Here is a 23,374-nt window from a genome sequence, read left to right as displayed (position 1 = left end):
AAGGCTTCATTCGGCGGCTTGGGTGCTTGACGAAAGATCAAATTGGCTGGTGAATAAAGTCGTCAAAAGGTTTCATTCGGCGTTTCGTGTGTCTAACGGCGGTTCGAAAAGGATGACAAATTCGACCATAAGGGTAAGAAGCATGAGCAGAAAACTGCAAAGTCATAACTAAAATTTCAAAAATTATACACGCAAATTTTTAGTTTTTTCTAAAAAATACTTACGTTTGCATCTGTCGAATCCTCCATAAGGTGTCCATCGATTTTCCATAAATCTGCAGGTCATTTCTCTCTTTGGTCCCTCTGGGAAAGTGTGGCCAAAAGTGCAAGTCTGCGTACAAGTGCTGAAACATTAATCACAAATTACTTATTCAAGCTGATAATAAACGACACTCTGCTGCGACTTAGGAGCTTTACCGATAACTGGAGAGCAACGGGTTCGATGCCAGTTTGTCAAAGATCCTCCGTGCCCGCTGGTGGCGACTGAGTTCTCCAAGTTCCCATTCCAAATCAATACACCTGAGCGTGCTGTATCAGAGGTTGCTCGGCTCCTGGTCTGGGTCAAAAACCAGAGATCTATTCAGAGCCCCATCCAAACGGTTAAATCATGTGTAGTGGTTGGCACGAGCGGAGCCTGATTACCAGGGTTGGCCAAATTGGACCCAATTGGGTTGGACCTAATAGTTTTTTTTAAAAAAACCCATTATTTAGCCCATTTTTGGGTTTTTAAAAATTTTCTGAGAAGTTTTTAAAAAAATTAATTTTAATTTAAATACCTTCACACTTTAAACTTCTTTTTTATTTGTTCTTCACCACAGACTAATAATAGATAAAAAATGAATTTTGAACTTTAATAGTATTTCTTAACTCTCAACAGCATTAAAAAAATACGTCAAAGATTTTAAATAAATGTATTTAAATTTTCTCTTTAACTGGTCAATAAATAACTCAAATTATCTTGACCAAGTTCTGTCACATCTGATTTTCTCAATATTTGTAGATTGTACAGAGGAAACTAATCTAGTTAAAAGGCTTTCATGTGAATTATTTTCTGCTAACCAACACGTCACAAATCTCGAATAAACACAAGGTATATTTTTTTATAAATAAACAGATTTTTCAAACGGTCGACAGAAAACAGAACAGGTACAGTCTTTTCATTATCTTACGAGAAAGTTTAATATTTCTTACTCTGTACACAAGAATAGAAAAACAGGCAACATAAAATTCAAAGAAATGTCTTGATTAAGCTGGAATTCAGTAAAAAGGGATTTAAACTAATTGAGGTTCCACAGTAGTTTTGCATAACGAAATGAAATACAATAAAGTAAAATGCAAAAAAGAAAAAAAAATGTAGTAATTAAAAACGAACAATAGATTTTATCACTCGAGAAGTAACTTTGCCTTAACTGTTAGTAATAATGAAAGTTAAAAAATCTGAAATTTCACCGTTCTTGGGTTTTTTTCGTCTTTTATACTTTTCTTCAGAAAACGCTGAATTTTAACTAGTTTACCCGAAGGCAATTTTTGCACTTTGTCCATATACTTACGCTACAATATGCTACAAGTACCCCACATTTTCCCTTAAAAAAGACAAAAAAAACCCCACATTTCTTTTAAAAAACCCAACTTTAGTTGGGTTTTTGGGTTTTATTCAAAAAACCCTGGGTCCATGGGCTTTTTTTAAAAAACCCGGGTTTTTTGCCAACCCTGCTGATTACTGAATAGGCTAACAAGGACATGGCCTGAGGACCCCGCTTTTAAGGGGTCCCCAAATAATTAAAATTATAGGGTTTGACTGCAAAGAAACCCAGAAAAAGTGTTTGACCTAGCGCCTCTCCATATCTTAATCGGCTTTTAGGTACAAGCAGCATTGGAGGACCTCGGATAAATTAAATACTTTGTAATGCGAAATATATTTACAATTATACAAAAACTACTTATATTGATAAATATCTAAGCTAAATTACATGATTTACAACATGCAACTTTTGTACTAACAATAACACTGGACGAAACTGCTCAGAACGATATCAGAGACTAACAAAAAAATTCCAGTCAAAGGCAAACTAATTGCAAATCAGTTCGTAACATTTTTCAAAGCTCATTTGAGGCAGTGCGAAGCAAAGGGATGTAAATGGGCATGTTCAAGTTTTGAGTGAAACGCGTTTAAAGATAGCATCCTAGATAGGCTTTCATTGAAAAGTTTTTCTAACCCCTCCGGTAGCACCAACCAGGGCTACTTGTTTTATCTCTCGCCCCAAAACAGAGAAGAGGTTCAACTACCATTTGCACTGGCTATCTCCAAATTTTTAATTTTGCCACTTGCATCCCTTTGTTTCTCACTGCCTCATTTGTCAACTCCCTTTTTTTTTGCATAGAAAAAGCGTTTCCTTGTAAGCCCAAAATTGCCTTGGGCAATATCTGCAGAGATGAGTTTTCGAGATATTAGAAGATAAGCGGTTAGGACTCAATACTAACGACGGGAAAATGTTGGAATTATACGTTTTTTTCGTGCTTCTTTTTTCAGCCGAAACCAAATAAGCAAGATTGTACAATAAAGCTAACGTACAATAGATGACAAAAATGAAAAAAAAAAAAAAGAGAAATGAAAAAGTTGCAGCTACTGCTCTTTACCTGCCCACGGCAGTAAACATGCATCTGCATTTTGTTGCTAATTAGCATTTGAACGCTTTTTTTTCCTTTCTCTACATATGTTTTCTGTACTAGCACAGTATTAATGCAGTGAAAACAACCTAGCTTCAATATAATTCATGTTTCGGATTCACTTGTGTAAAACAAGTCTGCAATGTGTATGGCGTTCAAGCTACTCTTTTTTTTTTTTTTTTTTGACTTATAGTAATGTAAAACTATACTTATTGAATTCTGATTACTATTTATCTTTTCTCTCAGGCGCGCCATGATTGTAAGCTATGTAGTCCTGGATCTGACAGCACTTCTGTAGGAAAGTTTGAGTAGGGAGAATTTTTTTCCAAAAATGCTTAGTAGGTGTCCTAGAAAGTATTTTGGACTCGGGTGGACATCCGCCACCTGGTCACTTCTCCTGCTATGACGTCATCAAAGATGGCGGCTTCTCGATCACATAAATGCTCATATTTATTTTAATACTTGACTTTTTTGCGTAATTCTTGCACATTTTTATTCGAATTTATATTAACTAGTTTACTTTTCAGTTACAGTGTTTAAATTTTCCCGAAAACGTAGTTTAAAAAAAAATTATTTTATTGTTTTTTATTTATTTTCCTTTTTTAAAATTCATTCTTTAAAATTATTTTTTCAACTGTCAATCGTTGAATAACCATATAAAATTATACTCAGAAACTATTTACGTAAAAAAATGTTTTTTTGCCATTTTCACCTGGTGTGACTAATCAATCAGAATGTTCATTAGTCGCTCCACTTAAGCGCGCCACTATAGGCGGCGCAGAGATAACATTCGAGCGCGTTGTTGTTCTTCGAAGTAGTAAGTTAGCAGCTATTGAATTATATGATGTGTTATGAGTGAGACTGAGAGTGGTTTTTGAGATGATGAAACGCTGTTAATCTAAATGATTTTTTTGTTCGAGATATATCGAAATAAAATTAAGATATGGATATTATTAAATTGTCGAGAGTGTCAAAAGACAGCATAGGAGACCTTAAACCAGTTGAAAAGACTTGCATTATATGTAATAAAAGCAACATTAGTGCGATAAGTACAGAAAATGGTCGTGAAAAAATAAGGGCCATTGCGAAATGACGTAGTTACTAAGTGTTTGAACGCGTTAAGTGAGGAAGGGTTGTTGTACTACCATATGAATAATGCATGCTATAAGCAATACTGTCATAAGAAACCTCTTTTACAGCTTCAAAATGAGAAGGAAAAATCAAAAGGTGAAGATGGCAAGTTACTGATAAATTATTTACCAGTAACCTGTGACAAAGGTGTATACGCTATTGCACGCGAAGTGCAACTTAGCAATCCTGATAAATTTTCAAATATTGTACTGGTGTTGGGTGCATTCCATATGGCTAAAAATGTGCTATGTTGTTTAGGTAAATATCTTCGAGGAAGTGGAATATCCGATGTGTTTATTGAATGTTCAGTCTTTGGAGTAATTGTGCTACAATCGGTTTTACATGGAAAGAATTATGTGAGAGGTGTCAAAGGGATATTCATGTTGAGGGAAACCATGTTCAGATTGCAGGTGAAATCTTTTTTGGAAGAACGTTCCATTGAGTCCTGCGCTACAGAGTTTGAAAACTTACAGAACATTCAGCAGAATATTTCTTTGGCTTGGGAAAAAAATTCAGATCATATAGATGTAGATGGTAATGTGGAAAAACTCTTCTCGGACTTTGAGAGATTTGTCAGCCGAGGAAGGAAAATGTCGGAGCAATTTTTGTACTGGAACAATTTTATGAAACTCGTCCAACTTCTCAGAAATTTGATTCGTTCAGATAGACAAGGTCTTTGGGAATTACATTTAAATACAGTGCCGAAACTTCAACCAGTATTTGCTGTATTTGACTGTGTCAAATATCAGCGATGGTTTTCTCTGTGGCATGAGGAGACTAACCAAGACAGCCCCAGAGGTGCGTGAAATGTTCATGAAGGGGAACAAAGGTAATCCGTTTTATATGCATATGCTTCCTAATCCATTGCACAATCTGTTAACAAAAGCACTATATTCCCAAGATACAAAGGAAAAAATATTAAAATTATTTAAGACCGGCGAAGAGATGTATTGTACATTGCAGAAAACACGATACGAGGACAAAACAGTAAGAATATCAATCAAGCACCTTCCATAAAGCCATGTTGCCACCATTTCATTGCACCAAAACGCAAAGTATAGGTGCTACAAGGAAAGTTACTAAAAAGATATCGAACAAGTCATCTCACCGAATGATACAAATAGCTCAGGCTCGTTCGTATGACATGCAAGAGCTCTTTCGTTATGAGCTATCTGAAAACTGTTCATTGCTCACTGACCAAGGGATAATGGTAAAATAACAAAAAAATTGCATTGTTAAAAGAGCTGGAAACATGGTAGCACCAGTGATGATATCTGGTTCAAGTCTGACGATAAAACCTGTTTTATAGTTGACGTCATGAACTCTGTACGAAAGGTTATGACAAATGAAAATAAAACTTTTGGTGGAGCTATTTCAGCTTTTTCGTCATACATCGGGAGCATCACCAAGAACTGTGGAAGAGTACATTACATTTTTGAGTTATCGCAAATTTTCTCCTAAAAAGTCTGAAAGGGTGCAAAGACAAGGTAGCAGCATCGTTATAGATGTGGTCAAAATCTCAGAAGATATATTCCATTGCCTGTCCGACTCAGCAGCTTTTGGGGATCTTCAAGAAACAAACTGATGTTGCAAAAGTTCATTGCCGATACAGTGACAGCTTCTTTGACTCCAAACACCACGTAATACCGACCACACTTTTAGTGCCTTTCATGGTGATGAAGAGGATGATGTAATATTTAACTGTACATCTGTGCAAAGTGGAAAACAGATAAATAACCCAGAATTAAACTGTCTGACAGTAGAGGAAGCTGAATTCAGAATGTCGATTCTTTCAAAACATGCATCCCTGTGTGTGTTCACTAAAATCATTATTGCTAGCGCCGACACTGATATAATGGTGTTAACTTTGTTTCACTATCTTACTCTTCAACGATTTGGTATTCAGGAACTTTGGGTGCGTACTGCAGTTGGTGATTTCACACGATTCTTAACTGTTAATGATATTCACTGAAAAAAGGTGAAAACTTATGTTCGTTGCTTCCTGCCATCTACGCACTATCTGGATCATACTAAACAAGTAAATTTCGTACCAAAAAATCTGCTCTTCATTGTGCATCTGTAGAGTATTTGGAGAGTTTGGGCGTATCATCTGACTGGATTTATATAGAGCAAAGCCTTTAATCGGCAGAAAAATACTTAGTGCAAGTACTGTGGAAAGGGTCATTCTTTAGATGAACTTAGGTTATGGCTGTATCATCATGCGAAAAATATTGACACTGATAACTTGCCGCCTACTAGCAGAAGTGCTAAGAGCCACTTATTAAAATCATATTTTTACACATACCTACAACGACATTGTATTGACGATGTTGCTGTTGACTTAGATCCTTGTGAATTTGGTTTTGCAGTAGCAGTAAAAATACATTGCTATTCGCCTTAAAAACACTAATTGTAACTTACTGGCCAAGTTTTTATTTTTGTTGTTAAGTACTATTAACATAAATTTGGGCTTATATGGGGACGAAAGCGCGGGCCCGCCATCTTTGATGACGTCATAGCTAAAAAATGTACGAAATGGCAGATGTCCACATAAGCTCTAAATACTTTTTAGGACACCTACTAAACATTTTTGAAGCAAAATTCTCCGTACTCAATCTTCCCATCGAAGTACTAAGCATTTATGAGAGCGAGCGGCCGCCATCTTTGATGACGTCATAGCAGGAGAAGTGACCAGGTGGCGGATGTCCACCCGAGTCCAAAATACTTTCTAGGACACCTACTAAACATTTTTGAAAAGAAATTCTCCCTACTCGAACTTTCCTACAGAAGTGCTGTCAGATCCTGGACTAATGGAAGAGATAACGCGATCAACATATACTTTAGACTAAGTCCACAAAATGTTTCTACATTTAATCTATGATAGACTATATGGCGTATATAAGGGGTAAAGACCAAGCGGGCTATAGCCACTCATCCCCCCCTCCCCCCCTCCCAAAAAACACCCAACTATATTGTTCGGCCACAAACTGTATTAAGTACAATTTCGAACTATACATTTTCAAAACTATTTGTCTTTATAATACAGTTTTATATCAAACTAGTGGTACTCGCACGGCTTTGCCCGTAATAGAAAATTAAAAGGTCTTTTGGTTCGCCTGTATATTTACAAATAATGTAAGGTGAATTTTCTCGCCAATTGGCTTGTACCCAAGTTACGGTTCCACGTTATGATAATTTCGTAATTTTCTCGTCCATCTTATGATATTTTTGTTCTTAAAATTGCAATCGAAAAAGAACCACATCGAATTTTCGAAAAATCGCTTCGAGGTGCACACCCCCATGCTACAAACTAACTTTGTGCCAAATTTCACAAAATCGGCCGAACGGTCTAGGCGCTATGGGCGTCACAGAGATCCTGACAGACAGAGAGTCTTTCAGCTTTATTATTAGTAAAAATTACGAAACATTTTCTCACGCCCCTGCTCTTATCCTTTTCGTATCACTCTTCAATTGCATACACTAGAATATTTGAAGGCATACAACTATAACAAATACATACTATTTTATAAAAGCGATTTTCAGCAGAGTAAAAAGATGCATTTAAAAAATTAGAGAAATAACGTACAAGTTGTCACCTTATATAAGGTGATCATACGTCCCGTTTTGAACGGGGCAGTCCTGCTTACAGGTATCCTGTCCCGTTGTCCCTGCACATGCTGAAATGTCCCGTTTTCCGAAATACTGAACGGAACACTATAAATGCTTCAACCGAAAGCCGTTGGGTGTGACTGTTTAAGCATTTTCATATTAATAAATTAAGTTACGCACAATTATTGATCATATTTTATGTTTGCCCAGTGCTTATGTTTGCTCCATTCTTATTTAAAACCAACACTAAATGTCCTCACTTTGTTCACTAAAAACGTACAGTTACATCTATTCCTGTTATAAATATGAACTACTAAAACAAATTGCGTTTTGCCCTTCCACTTTTCCGAGTTCAAAAGCAACAAGAAAATTTTCTATTCCTAAATTAAAAAATTTATCCATCCGTTTTCAATTAGTAAGGTTTTATAAAATTGCTCACAATTAAGTTTTAATAAAACATAAAAATTTCTATCCCGCTACAAACGTTCTATGCACATTTCTATCTTAAAAAAAGTGTTTCTAACTTCAAAAAAAAAAATAATAATAATAATAACTAAATATACAGTAAAATAAATCTATACGTTACATTTTGCTGGGGTAGACCTTGCAATCCAATTGAGAGTCTTCAAGAACACTTGGATACTCGCAATTGTCAGCAGATCGCGCCCTACGGTGATAATCTGTATCAAGAGAAATAATGTTAGCGAATCCGAAAAAAATGACTTCTGAAATTGGTCGCGGTTCATGTAATTGTTATGTAAGCAAATACCTCCTCCTGCATATTTTTGAGAACGTCCCAGCTCGTTCGGTTTGATCACAAAGTCTTCCACTACCTCCTCCATCTCCTCGGCTCGAACCTCAATGTTGAAAATTATCAATAATGCAGCAGCTAAAAATAATAATAAAAATAATTAAAAAAAAATTAAGTTGGCTTTAAAAACGGTTATTTTTTTGAACATCAAGATAGGCCCACCAGTGAATAGTTGGTAGTTAATTTATTTTCAATGAATTTATTAATCATAATTTTGTTATTGATTTTTAGATATTAAATACATAAATAATTTGTTCATTATTTCATTTAGTTACTTAATATTTTTAAAGATTTCAAATATTTTTCTTAATTGAATTGACAACAGGGACTTCTTTCTATAAATTTACAAAAAGGAAAGGAAAAGCATCTTTAAAAGAAAACAATTTTGAAGAGCAGCAAAAAGGAGAGCGTCTATAATGAATCTGTTTTTTAAACAAAATACAAGTTTTATACATAATCATGTTTTGATACATAATTAATATAGAGCAGTGTGCTCAACCTTTTTCTACCCAAGGGCCAGAATCTATATAAAATTTTAAAGGAATTAATTCTTTTCTAAAAACATGGGAAAATATCGAAAAGGGAAGAAAATTACAAATTAATAGTTACTTTTATCAAATTACTTGATGCTTATTTTATTAAATACATGTTTTTCAGAAACCAATTTCTGAACATTTGGCTCCAAATTTGTGATATTGTCACTGGTCGTGCTTTTCGATTGGAAAACAATGAACAAATTAACGGATCACACGAATCAGCTTCACGGGCCAGATGTGGCACTCCGGCCGTAGGCTGGACACCACTGGATTAGACGAATGTTGTTCATGCTGGGTTGCCTTTCAAAATATATTGCCGTAAGTAAGGAGAACTCTTGTGTTTTTGGCCGCCATGTTGGATTTTTGGAACGTTTTTTCCGTTTTTTGTCTCATGTCTCAAAAACTATTTATTTGCCAACAAAATCTTACGTTGATGAATTAAAGAGCATAACAAAACCTTCAAAAAGGCGTTTTTGTTTTTACTGTAGCTGAAAGAGGAGAGGAGATATTCAATTTAAAAGTTCGTGAATATTGAACCAGAGTCCGAGCTACAAAGAAAATTGAATAGTAGACCTTTCACGAAATCCCGATGATAAAACATGGAGGGGGGGGGGGGATTCAGTGTTTCAAAAAAAAAAAAACATTTAAGTCATCCAATTTTTATTTAAATTAATGAGTACAAAGAATAAAAAATCATTATTAAGAGTGAACCGACCCTGAGCTACTTACCGAATATTTGAATTTCAATGTATAGTTAAGGTAAAGTAATTTCATTTACAAATTGAGAATTGCCTTTTAGAGTTTGAGTAAAATTTTAATATATTCATTAGAATTATTATTTTAAAAAAGGAAAAATCAAGTCATCACTCGCTGAAATAAGACTATGAAGTGAATCTACATCTGTAATCGGCCAATTAATATTCAACCTTAAATATATTCATTTGATGGGGCAGTAAATATGAGAGGCCAATATCGTGGATTGCATAACAAATTGAAAAAAAACGTCAACTTTAGCATTAACTTTGTTTTCTGTTTTGTTGATTAAGACAGATTCAACAGAATGCCTAAAGTTGGCAAATTGTCTTAATTTTCTCACCGCTCTTCCAGGCGCCTTTCCCGTTTCATTCCTTATCATTCAGTTTCTTTAAAGTAATTTTGTTTAAGGGGCCATTCATTTATTACGTAAGGATGATTTTGGCAATTTTTGCCCCCCCCCCTCCCATGTAAGTGTACGTAAGATTTTTAACCCCTCCTCTCCCAATTCTTACGTAAAATTCCATTTCGTTTTTCAAAATGATAAAATAAAAAATCTTGGAATCGTTACATCACTGGAATCGTTATTAAATTCACATTATTAAATTAAACCTTTAGGAGCAAGTCTCTCACCCGCCTATGGTCCCTTAATAGCCCAATGCACACAAGGATCCCAAAACTATAACTTATTTTCCGACGTAAGCGCCACGGCACTAACTAGAAAAAAAAAGTTTGTTTATAAATTTCTGATGCGGCGGAAACAGCAGGTGCGACGTATATATTCCTTTTTTTTTAGTTTACAACATTTTACAGAAAATAAACTATTTTGAAAGGAAGGAAAATGAAATGTTTGGAACTTTCTTCGAAATGATCGGAAATGTGTTCAAAATGTGTTTTGAATAAAAAAATAACAACATTTTCTTTTGAATTTCTGGCAACATTATTAAACACGCTTTTTCCCCCAAGTGATCAACTATGCAAAAAATTGATGAATTCATAATCGGCGTATCCTGTCTTTTTCGCACAGTTTAGCTTCTACAATAATTTAAGTCTTTTTTAATTAACGGGAAGATAATATAAAATTATGCGAGAATGTGTTTTATGTCTTTAGTTTGTAGTTGAAAGAATTGAGCTAAAATTGAAAAACTGTCCAAATTTTCGAGTAAAGATCGGGAAAATTTGAGGAATTCATATTTCGCGGTAAACTCCGAATCTCCTGTTTTAAGCATCGTTTCTCGGACTAAGGTGCTGAATTTTAAGAGAGTTTGTCTTGTAACTATTTCAAAGTAAGTTCATAACTTTTTTAAAGATCCATAAAGGCGATCGTTCAAAGTTTTTTTCATGCGCAATGTAAAAATTTTCTACAGCGAGCCGAAATTCGGCAAAGTTCGTGGTTGTCGAATTTAGAGTAATTAACTGTCAGTAAGTAGTTAAGAGTTTTTTTTTTAAATATTTAATCTGTTTAAATTGCGTTCCAGATATCTGCAAAAAAAGAAAAAAAACTAACAGAAAAAACTTTTCTTTCATTTTGTTTGTTAAACAGAAAGCGCGGCGCTTACGCCGGGTGCGGTGCAAAAATACGGCAAGTTCGAACTTGCTGGCAGTTTTGGGCATTAATCAATTATTTTTTCAATTGCCTTGTTAATTGATTAAAAAAGTAATAACAATTAAACTATTAATTGCACTTTGCAGTTAATTTAATTGGATTAATGGACGTTAACGTTTCTCACAATTACAATAATTGCAATTAACTTTTTAAATTGTTTTATGAAACAATTAATACTAACAATTAACTTTATGTATCAATAGGTACAGCTCAGGGTACAGAGTCAAAAGTATTATTCAATTTCGTATTTTCGTTCAGTGCTGATTGCTTGCTCGCCGCGTGAACTAGTCTCGTCTAGGCTAGCTTTTTCCACACGTAAATGTTTGTGTTTTAATTTAGAATTTTAAGTTTGTGTAAATCATTGTTTAAGTTTAACCCATTACAGGGGAGGTGAGAAAGAAGGACATAACACAGGGGACGTGAGGTCTCAGAGACCGCTCTGTTTTAATTTTTTTTTTTTTTTTTTTTTTAAATCATGTACATAATTAAGATACATTTCTGAAATTTCTCTCAGATGTTATTTAGACTTTTATTAGTAAAGAAAAATGAGGAAAAAAATGTTTTTGAATTTTTGAGCCATCACGATTGCTTATTGTTCTCATTTGACGGTCCTTGGCGTTGTGGTTCCTTTTTTTGCTAGCACCAGGGCTGCAGCACCACTGTCCACCGGCTTCTTTGGTCCTGAGCACTGTCGCCCGAATCCCCGCACCTTCACCTGGTCGGTGGCGTCCATGTGTCCTTCACACACGCACGCTCACACACATACAGTCACACACACGTGCCGTTACCCACATACACACACGACTAAGTGCATACACACATGTCTAAGCACACACACAAGCCTACGCATGCACGCACGCGCGCCTGTACATACACACACACAACCATACACACGTAACCGCCCAGGAGGAGGGGCAGGCTTGGGGGGACAGGGGCGGCAAATAGGGGGGTCAAGAGGGGGCGCTCGCACCCCCAAATTTTTTGAGAGGAATGGTAAAAAAGGAGCAAATTCAATTTACGTAAATCGCCAATCAAAGTTGAAGAAAAAATCTTGCTGGTTCTTCGTAATGGCTGATGAAACTTGACACATTTCCAGACAAGAGCAAGTATTTTCCGTTTTTTAAATTCATCAAGCCTTTACCGGCCTTTTCAGAACAGAAAAAACTGATGAAGAATCATGGTTAATTCAACGAAAGACGTAATTTCCTCATATAGGCTAAATATCTCGTTCTTGTGTTCTCTGCGTAACGATGGTTGGTTATGCGAAGCCCGTGCAGTGGTGTGGCTCCATGATTTTCTGAAGAAAATGCCTTGGTATTTTACATTCATTGTTACGCTCGTACTTTAAGTGTGTCTATTTAATGAGTGTTCATCACTTTCTTCTGCTAGAAACACATTTCAGCTGCTCAATGCATAGTATGCTTTCATAGATAGTCTTTAAAAATACATAGGGTCTGGTGGGGTAAAGTGGTCATAAAATCGCAGGTTTTCAGCTTAGGTGGATAATAAATACAACAAATTCTTTAAACACTTCAACTTTTTTTGTTGTTATTTTACATTGCATTATTAAAGAATACGGTACATTGAATTTTAGGATGAAAAATATTGATTTTAGTAGTTTTATAGCACTTTCTTTTCCCTATGTTTTTATGACCACTTTACCCCATGGGGTGGGGGAAAGTGGTCATAGCATGGGGTAAAGTGGCCATAGTTAAAAATAGATGCAAAACCATTATAAATAACCCTAATACTTGTATATTTCGGCTATTTTTACAGTTGCAAGTATACTCACGAGTACATGCGTGTACTCGTGAATATATACGTGTTGTATGTTATACACGAGTAAACACGTTCCTATATGAGTAGATACATGTACACATCAGATACATGCATACAAGTGCCTACTCAAGTATATACGTGTATATACGAGTATATAAGCATATATACGAATATATAAGCATGTATACGTGATTACCTACAGGCGTGTATACGTGATTACCTACAGGCGTGTATACGTGTCTGCATGAGTACATACGTGTTACATGTATATACGCGTCACTTGTATATACGTGTCACGTGTATATACGAGTATATACGAGTGTAAACGAACATCATATGCGCTTATGCACTTGTTCTCGAGAAAATACGTGCATACTTAAGTACATATGTGTATAGTAGACGTACGCATATATAAGTGCACATACATACATATATAGGTATACACGAGCTAATTCGTGGATACATCCAGTGCGTCTTTGGGGGGGTGGGGGGTACGTATCTACTCACGTATATGTAATGGGGAAGCACTAGTATATACGCAATGTATACGTTTATACTCCAGTACATGTACGTATACACGAGAATATACGCTTATATACATGTCGGCCTACAGAGTAAATCCAAACTCTTGGGCAAAAATCAAAAGGCTGTAAGAGGGTAGGATAAGACACAATTAAGATTATGATCACTGACGCGCTACATGCACATAAAGCCCGAAACTGAGGGATACAAAGCATGGCACAAATTTGTTGCACAAAGATGATTTTACCTAACATTTTAGTTTTTAAGAAATATTTAGAGAAGTTGTTAAAAGTTACGGCCTGTAGTAGCTCTAATACACGCATCCGAAACAAAGCCGCAGCGACTGATAAAAGTTTTTCAAAAGTCTCGTTATTGCAACAGAGAGTGATCTGTGAATGCGACACAATTGTATTACAGCTGCAGGCCGCAAATTTCATCAATCGCATTAAAACTTTCTTAAGACCTAAAATGATGTGTAAAATTGACTTTGTGTAATAAATTTGTGACTTCTTTTTGCATCCATCAGTTTCTGGCTTTGCGTGCATGTAGCGCGTCAACATTGTGTTTGTGACCATATGTTCCTTATGTGATTCTTGATTCTTATTCCCGCCTCTAATACCTTTTAATAATTTGCTCAAGAGTTTAAACTCACCCTGTATACTTGTATTTCTTATGCTTGTATATGTAAGTGTTTACTCGAGTACGTACGCATATATACGTGTCTACCTGAGTATATAAGTGTTCTTATATATACGAGTATATGCGAGCATATACGTGTATAGTAGAATGTATAGCTGTAAGGATAAAAAATACTTGCAGATTATCATATACGTATTTATTGGCGCATTTATGTGAACACGAGCATATATGCGTATATATAAGCATATACTCGTATATTTAACCCCGTTTTCTGTAAAAACAATACATATGAAGTAAAATTAATATTTAATTTGTATTTGCCTTAAACGTAAAGATTAAGTGACATTAGAAGAACAATATTCGTTAAGCCTAATATTATGACCACTTTACCCCATCTTACTGAAATTGTTCTAAAAAATTTTCTAAAATAGATTCAGCTTACTGCTAATGAGTAAGAGTTCTTGAGACATGTAGGAAGCTTCCTGTGCAGTCAATCTGTTCCTAGTTCTAACAAACAAAATTTCCCAAGGAAGTTAAAATAGGTGTTTAGATTTAAAAAGGTTTCATATTCACGCAAAATATTTTTTGTTACCAAATAAAAGTTTGCTAGTTGTAAAATTTTGTATTCAAAATGTAGTTTCTAGCTGCCCTACTCTAAAATAAAATTTTCACATTCATTCGAGCATTTATTTGCAAGCTATAGCCATATATTTGAAGTATGACCACTTTACCCCATTGACCACTTTCCCCCACCAGACCCTACTATTTTCGAAAAACGTATCTCGCATCAACAATTATCTTTTCTGGGTGGCTCTTTAACTATGCAGTCTCCCCGCCCCCCATATCGTGATTACTTGCTGTTAGCCGATATGTGTTTTGTTCCATACTGAGGTAATTCGTATTTAAGAAACTTGACCCCCCAAATGAAATGCTGAAATGCCGCCCCTGGGGGGACAGGAGCCGTTTCTAGAAACAATAACTCCAATGAGTAGGGTCCTGTCGTGATTGCGAAAAACATAATTTGTATTCAAAATTTCAGAATTCAAATTAATTTCATTCTTTTTTTAACACGCTTTTATTAGCTTCACCTGTATGTATGTATCTTGTAACGGAATCTTGCAGCTCAAATTTCGTCCACTTCCTGCGATCGGATTCTTTTGAAATTTGGCACGCGACCGCAGACCCGATGACAATGCAATATTCTATAATCAAATTAATTAATTAACTCTTTTAATTGTTAGTTTCTTCCAATTTTAATCAATATTTTGGCATAAATCCAACAATATGAAAAAAGAAAAAATTAAAAAAATACATTAAAAAATGCTCGCCAAATTTATTTAAAAATATCTACAAAAACCTTTAATTTTTCTGCATCAGACAAAATTTGTTCCAATGTTCCAAGACAATTAGAACATGGAATATAATTGTTTTTAACTAATTTCATGCCAAAATTTAGGTGAGCCTTTTAGACCATTGTTGAACAAAATTTTTATTTAAATACATCTCAAATTTTCAAAGTAATGTAGATATGATTTCCGCACACATACATCGATGACTGAGATGGATTAGCTTTTTTTGGGCAAATTTCATAAATATAAAAGATTTTGAACAATGTTGAAATGAATATTTTTTCGTAAAACAAGTTAAACTAAAAAGAAAAAAATAAAATAATAGTTTAAAAACTAAAAAAACACGCTTTCGTAGCAAAATGAACTAAAAAGTGAAAAATAATCTTTGGATGATACTAGTTGACCAATCACTTAATTTTAATGTAATACAAAAAAGCGTGGTGGGCTTCTTATCAGTTGTCTTGAATTTCTTCCATTTGTTGTCCAAGCAAAAATGTAAATAAACAGAACCCCACGGTTTTTGTATTACATTAAAATTAAGTGATTGGTCAACTACTATCATCCAAAGATTATTTTTCACTTTTTAGTTCATTTTGCTACGAAAGCGTGTTTTTTTAGTTTTTAAACTATTTTTAATTGAAATTTACCTTTTCTGAGGAAATTTCGCTGGAGCCATACGATTTTTGAGAAAAGTCATATGTTGCAGTAAATAATTTATTGCCCGTAATAAAGTTACTGTTGAGCATTGATCTTTTATTAGTTACTAACATGTGTATTTATATAGATAATATGGTACCCGTCCAGCGTCCACGTCCCAGGTAGGCCTGTCGCCAGCACAGTATATTATACAAAACCAGTAATTTTTTTAAGAGTTAGTTTTAATTAAAATTCACAAAACAATTGACAATTTTTAATTGTAGCAAACTACAATTAACAATTAATTAATTGTTAACTGTAGTAAACTACAATTAACAGTTAATTAATTGTTAACTGTAGTTAACTACAATTAACAATTAATTAATCGTTAATTGTAATTTCCCACAATTACAATTGATCAATTGTTAGTTATTGTGGTTACGTTTAGAAATTAATCAATTGTTAATCTTTAATTTTTCATGCAATTAAAATTTGCCCAACTCTGCTTCTTGGCCCGATATTATAAGCTTTAAAGCCACAGAGGTGCTTTTGTGATTTGACATGAGCACAACAGAAAAGGAGAATAAAAGGAAATACAAAGTCACATGAAAAGTTGTCACCACTTGATGCATAGGAGAAGAGGGAGGATTAACATTTTAGTAATTTTTTAACAGGAGGGAAAAAAAAAAGGACAGGTGGAAAATTAGAACATTACTCGCGATTATGGCGAGGTGCGCATGTCCGCATTGAATGTATCCGCAAAGCAGTAAATATTTTCTAACAGCAGCGAATGTATCTGCGTCCGTCTGTATTATCTAGCTATGATTACTACGTTTTACATTAGCAATATTAATTTTAAACAGATTAGAAGTAAAGAAGGAGAACCTGAATGATTGTCGCGAGATGCGCGTGCTCGAAACGAATGTATCCGCACAGCAGCGAATATATTCGCCTTAAACGCTTGCGGATACATATTTTCTATTAATATTTTTTACAAATTAATGAAATAATATCAGTTTAAAACAAATTAAAAGGGAAAAGTAAGAACTTGAACGATTATCGCGAGATGCGCGTGCCAGCAGCGAATGTATCCGCCTTACGCGCTTGCGTATATGCTATCTATTTATAACTTTTACAAATCAATTAAATAATATCAGTTTAAAACAAATTAGAAGTAAACTGTAAGGATTTAAACGATTATCGCGACCGAGATGCGCGTGCCCGCAGCGAATACATCCACCGAATACGTGCGTGTATATTCAATCTTGTACTAATTTTTATAATCTAAATAAATAATATCAATATCAATTTAAAAAGATCAATATCATTTCAATTCATAAATCAATATCATTTTAAAATTTGAAACGAATAAGAAGTAAAGATATTATCTTTACTTCTTATTCGTTTCAAATTGATCTCCAATTGATCTAATCTTTATCTTTTTTTTTAAAGAAGTTTTACGATTAATCGGACGACGTGCAACTCCGCGGCGAATGTATCCGCTCGTCAGCGGATGTATTCGCGCACGTGCATCTACATTAAGGTGTCCCAAAAAAATGAAAGTCGTTTTTTTTAAACGCATATCCTCTTATTTTTTTCCTTTTATATCAAAACCGTTGTCAAAAAAGTTTCATGCAATTTGAAGCAGGGTAACCCGTGCCGACTTGCGCCTAAAGGCCTAAACGTGTAAATAGCACGTGTATTCATAAGCAAGCGAACGCTGGCGACGCGATACTTAGCGAAGCTCAAAACAGCTGTAAATAGTGCACAGAAAACAAATGAAAACAGAAAAACATATGTTGGGTGAGGGGGGGGGGGGGGGCTTACCCGTAGCAATTTGCAAACCGTCAAACATGTCAGTACGAATACATTCCGGTCAGCGAGAGCAGTATAGTCCTTCCATAGGGAACGAAACATGGCAGTGGAATAGCAAATTTTGAAAAAAGAGATATTTTTAATAGGAGTCGTAAAACACCTAACTACGGGCTTGCAAAATTCCCTCTAACGGACAAGTTCTGTCTGTGGTGTTTTATAACATTCGAGAAGTAAAATTTAACCATCAGTGAAAGTGCAAATCTCGCTATTCGGGAATGCATCATCTTTTGGGAAAAGGTACGCCTTCTTACCAAATCGCTGCCAAATTGTGTGAATAAACTTAAAAACATAAATCAAATTTGGAGAGACTGAAAAAAAAATGCAAAGAAACTGCAAGAAGTATTCAGGCAGCGCCAACAAGAATTTGAGAGTAATTTAAACAATTTATTCAATATTGCACATGCTGATGCACTTCGGTTAATCAAAATAGAAGAAGATGGGATTTTCTTGCAACTCCAAAGAGAGCCCAGCCGACGTGGTCACTTTAAGTGGAGTAAATAAAAAACTTACCGACAAAGAGGAAAAGGCTCGACTTTGAGCTGTCAAGGAAGAAAACAGGCTCATTAAATACGATTCCACTTCAACATCCTCGGAATTGTATGAGCCTGTACAAGAAGATTCCTCTTCGAGCTCTAATGAAAATATTAATTTAGAAAATTTCCGTGAAACATATAAATCAGTACCTAGAACAAGTTTATCAGAACTGGAACAAGTATATTCGAACCTGGAACAAATATATCAGAACCTGGAACATGTATTCCAGAACCTGAAACAAGTATTATCAGAACCTGGAACAAGTAAATATGTAATGAGGAGGGATTTTATTACTCAAAAGTCAGTTGCTGCATTGGACAGGTGTCCAAGTATACGAGATTATGTGTTTATTCTTGAAGCTACTATTGACGCACTTGGGTGTAACATTGATGAATTTCCCAAAGGTAAATCTTCAATTCAAAGAATTCGAACCGAAAAGCGGAAGGAGCACGAGGAAAGAATAAAAATTGGTTTTCATTACGAGGTACCATCTGTTGTGAATTTACCTTGGGATATGAAACTGTCGCCTGCTTTGAGTGCTCAAAAATCAAAAGAAGATCGCTTATCTATAGTTATTTTATATGGATGTGACGGAACAACGCATTGCTGAGTCTAAACTGGATAATTCCACAGGAAAAGAACAAGCAAAGGCTGTTTGAAAGGCAGTTTTAGATTGGAATCTCGAAGACAACGTTAAAACCCTCTGTTGTGATACTACAGCTTCCAGAACAGATCCTTTAAGTGGTTCTTGCGCTATTCTTGAGCAAAAATTTGATAGAGAAATGCTTTCCTTTGCTTGCTGCCGTCATATATATGAACTGATCTATCCCACTAAAATACAGTGCTATGGGGGAGCTGCGGAGTTGTTCCGAACTGTACCCTAACTTGGAAAATTTACTTGACTTTTACCGTGCTGAACTTACTAATATTACGGTCAGGGATGACTATCAAGAGTTGATAGAACTGCCTATCCTATTTTTAGGTGGAGATACAGAAAATGAATTTAAAATAAGACCACCGGGAGTCATGCACAAAGCTCGATGGATGGCTCGAGCGATTTACTCCCTAAAACTATTACTATTTAGTTCACAACTAAAATTAGATACGAAGGAAAATGAAGCATTATTTGATGTCTGCTTGTTTGTAGTGACAATATACGTGAAACCATGGCTTCAATGCATTTTGCCAGTCAAAGCACGAAAACAAAAATTTGTGCTTTTTGATAAAAGTACGAAAATGTGGGCCCAATTATCTCAAAAGCTACTCTACAAAAACTCATCCAGCTTTTATGGTATGGTCAATAATATTTCATTCCTTGATGTGTAAAAGATTGTCTCAATGATTAGAGCAGTAAACGATGCTGCTGAAAGAGCGGTAAAAATAATGCAGGACTTTCATGGTTTGCTAACATCTGATGAGGAACAAAAACAATCTGTGTTACGTTGCGTTCAAGAGTAGCAGAAGCTCTATCCTAACTGCAAAAAGCAAATATTGAAATAAAAATATGTGCAGTGATGTTTCTTTTAGTCTAATATTGCTGTAAATATCTGCTTTAAATAAATTGATGTCGCGTAAGTAAGTAATTATGCAGTTAGCAATCTTTCCACTGTAGTCGCCGTACAGGGATTTCAGGTCCAACTTTGACCTCAAGTCGGCACGGGTTCCCGTTATTTTATTGCAATGAAACTTTTTTCTCATGTTTCTGAGGTGAAATGGAAAAAATTTGGAGGGTATGCGTATTCGATTTCACAAATTTTTTTTTCGCCATTATATCCTGGGACACCCTAATCTACATTTCCCAGCTCTGGTGTCCAGCAGTGGGAGGAAGGGGGGCGCATTGGTACAAGTTGCACCACTGGAACTTTGAGGGGGGGGGACATTTTTTAGATTGTTTCTGTTCTCATTTTGGGGGAAGGGTCCTTTGTAGCATTTGGATTTGAAGAGGTATGTCATCAACCTTAGAGGTGGGGGGGGGCAAGAAATTTTTGGCAAAGCAAATATTCAATTTTGTCATGTTTATAAATGAAGTTTTACTCATATGAGATAGAACTAAGGGATGGCCAAATATTAGGGATCTTTTAGAAAAAATCATAAAAATAATTTAATCTTCAAAATAGATAAAAATCTCGGAGACCGAAAAATATTAATAAGACAATAAAATTCTAGAAAAAATACATGTTTAATTCCTTCAAAGTTCCTTTACAAAGCAAAAGCAGTTCGTTTCTGGATTCATTCTACAGCTAGATGATATAAAAAGCAACAGGGTATCAAAAACTAAGTAGTGCAGTTTTTTTTAAACAGTAATTGACAATTTTTTAAACTACCAAACTTGCCGCAGATTTCACGGTTCAAATTGAAGAAATCTTTACTAATATTATAAAGAGAGAGGGTGGATTTTTGTGTGTTTATGTGTTCGAGGTAATCTCCGGAACCACTGCACCTATTTGAAAAATTCTTTCACTATATGAAAGGTGCTTTCTTACTGAGTAACATAGGCTATATTTCGAAAAAAATCCAATAAATAGTTCTTTTTTTTATTCCAATTTAGGCCCAAATTTTACGTAAATTGCCTATTATTGGCTATTAAAGGGGTGAAAAATTGCTTGCACATATTGATATTTTATATCGTTGAAAAGGGTTGAGTTTTCCACGTTCTAAGCAATTTGTTTCAATGCTCTAACGTCATTACGACAGGAGCAATTTGCGTTTTTATCTCGAACTTTTTTAGGCTTAGATGAAATTTTGGCAATACTTTATACATTAAATCTAGCAATGAAAAGTGAAGGAATCGTCCCACAGTTTAATTTTTTACACCGTTGGAAAAAGTGACATTTTTTACTCCAGAAATATCTCCACCTATGGTCGAAAAAATAACCTTCTATCTCCAAAGGAAAAAAAGTTACAAGCCGTTAAAAATAAAGTTCGAATAAATCTAATCTCCATTGAAATTACTGATGTTTTGTTTCGCATTGCCATGGTTACGTCTTTTAGCTTCGCTTCATTTTAATTTCTTAAAGGTCCACAAACTTGGCGCCGCGGAATTATAAGCAATGGGGAAATGTTTTCGCCAATTCTGCATATTTTACGATCTACGTTATGATAATTCCCCCAAACAATGTAGAAATTGCGGGAAGAGTTTGAAAACTAGGAGTCTTAGCAATTTTCCCAATTGTCGCCAAATTTGTGGATGCCAAAGAACAAGGGCTAATGTACTTCGACCATGGCCTTGCTGATAGTGACAAAAGCAAACAATTATAGCCCATAACTGACGATAGCGCCAAACCCCCAGTTAATAACCATGGAAGGATTGAGAGCCATTGCCTCGAGATTTTGGACTTTTTTATTTATTCACACATAAGACAACGTGTGAAAGTTTTTCAGCGTAAAGAAAGGAAATACACCACTCAGAGCATCCGAGGTTATCCAACCCACGTTTACCGACATTTGAAGCGAAGTTTCTACCACAAAGCCACGAAGGCCCCCAACGCATTATGAATGAGGCATAACGAGTGATATAGTTTACATTTTTCGTTGCCAAAGAAAAAACATCCGCTTCACTTGCAAAAGGTCTGGGTTCCGGTAGCGTGGTCGCTTGGCGCGTTAGGCGCTGAGCAGTTCAGTCTAAAACCGTAAATGTAAGTCATTGTTTTGGCGATTTGTTTTGGAAGAAAATAAACTTTTGATTTGTTTTTATCCGAGTGAAATGTACGACAATTTCTTCTTTTTTTCTGACGATGATTTTTAAATGTTCCACTGAGTGTTTTTTTTTTTTTTTTTTTTCGTTAGACGGATGGATTATGAGAGCGTGGTTGCTGGGTGAGTTTGGCGATAAACAATAGAGTTGCGGAGCTATTTTTACATTTGAAAAATATTATTTGATGTCTTTTTTGTTTATTTGGCGAAATATTTTAAATTGCAGTAAAAACCGCTTCACTCGCTAAATACAGTTTTAAAGTAACTAAATATAATTTAATGATTTGACGAAAAGTTTTAAATTCCAAAGAAACTTTAATAGGTTTTTTTTTCCTTTGAAATAGCGTGTACGCATTTCATGCAAAGAAAAATTATCATTTTACATCAGAGGGGGAAGGGGCGTCAATTTTTTTTTATTCGACGGACTTCCATTAAATTTTTAGCACGGGCATCGCTGTGCGGGTACTGCTAGTATTTAATAAAAGAAAAATTGTGATTATATAATACAGTAATCGATGCATATAATCGGTGTCTGTTACTGGGGATCGGACCTTTTTTCGAAATTGAGCAAATAAAAGTAGAATTAACTAATGCAGAGGATCCAGAAGTAGTCAAACGTTAGTGAGATATAGTTACATGAGAGAAAAATAGTTTAAAAAGTGCAAAATACATTAAAAGTCTCAGAAAATTGAGTTAACCTGAGAGCGATGTCTTAAGCATGTCTGTTACTGGCGCCGGTATCCTCGTTTCCAAGCGGTAGTAAACATTTAAACAAAAATTAAATATTAATTTTTTCTGTTATTTGACAGAACCCTTCTTTTAAGACGTAGCTATACAAACATTTTATGATAAAAAATATATACTATTATAATCTTTGATTATATACTGTACTTACATAGAAAAAATACGAAAGACGACATTGTTGCTGACATTTTGTCGCTCTACAAATAATAAAAGATGAAACTAAAAAAATTAAACCTATATAGATGTTTGGCGTTTTATTTTATGTCAGTGATAAACCAATCAATTTTCAGCGGATGCATTCGTGGAAAAAAGTTCGAAAGTGATCATAATTATATTGCGTAGTATTTAGATAGATAGCAGGGAATATTTTTTCGCCGAAACCACAAAAACTATTTGTTATTTTAGATAACTTTTTAGAAGATGACAGTTTTTGAGAATTTTCCCTTGAAAATTATGCGAGATCTTGAGAGATTTAGAATAAAAAAGAGCAG

At 34.9% G+C, this 23,374-nt stretch overlaps 1 protein-coding gene across 1 annotated transcript in view; it reads right to left on the bottom strand.

Moving 5' to 3' along the window:
• Window positions 1-23,374, bottom strand: part of LOC129216710 (uncharacterized) — a 44,693-nt gene that overhangs the window by 12,828 nt on the left and 8,491 nt on the right. The window contains exons 2-5 of the mRNA XM_054850927.1: window positions 18,637-18,700; window positions 8,176-8,295; window positions 7,993-8,086; window positions 225-343 (exon numbers count right to left, since the gene is read on the bottom strand). Of these exons, the coding sequence (XP_054706902.1) occupies window positions 225-343; window positions 7,993-8,086; window positions 8,176-8,295; window positions 18,637-18,700 (397 nt within the window). The remainder of the gene's footprint in view (window positions 1-224; window positions 344-7,992; window positions 8,087-8,175; window positions 8,296-18,636; window positions 18,701-23,374) is intronic.

Source organism: Uloborus diversus, chromosome 2 (genome assembly GCF_026930045.1).
Source record: "Uloborus diversus isolate 005 chromosome 2, Udiv.v.3.1, whole genome shotgun sequence".
Lineage (NCBI taxonomy): Eukaryota > Metazoa > Arthropoda > Arachnida > Araneae > Uloboridae > Uloborus > Uloborus diversus.
The sequence above is the reverse complement of the archived record's forward strand: the minus strand, read 5'-3'. Positions and strand labels throughout refer to the sequence as shown.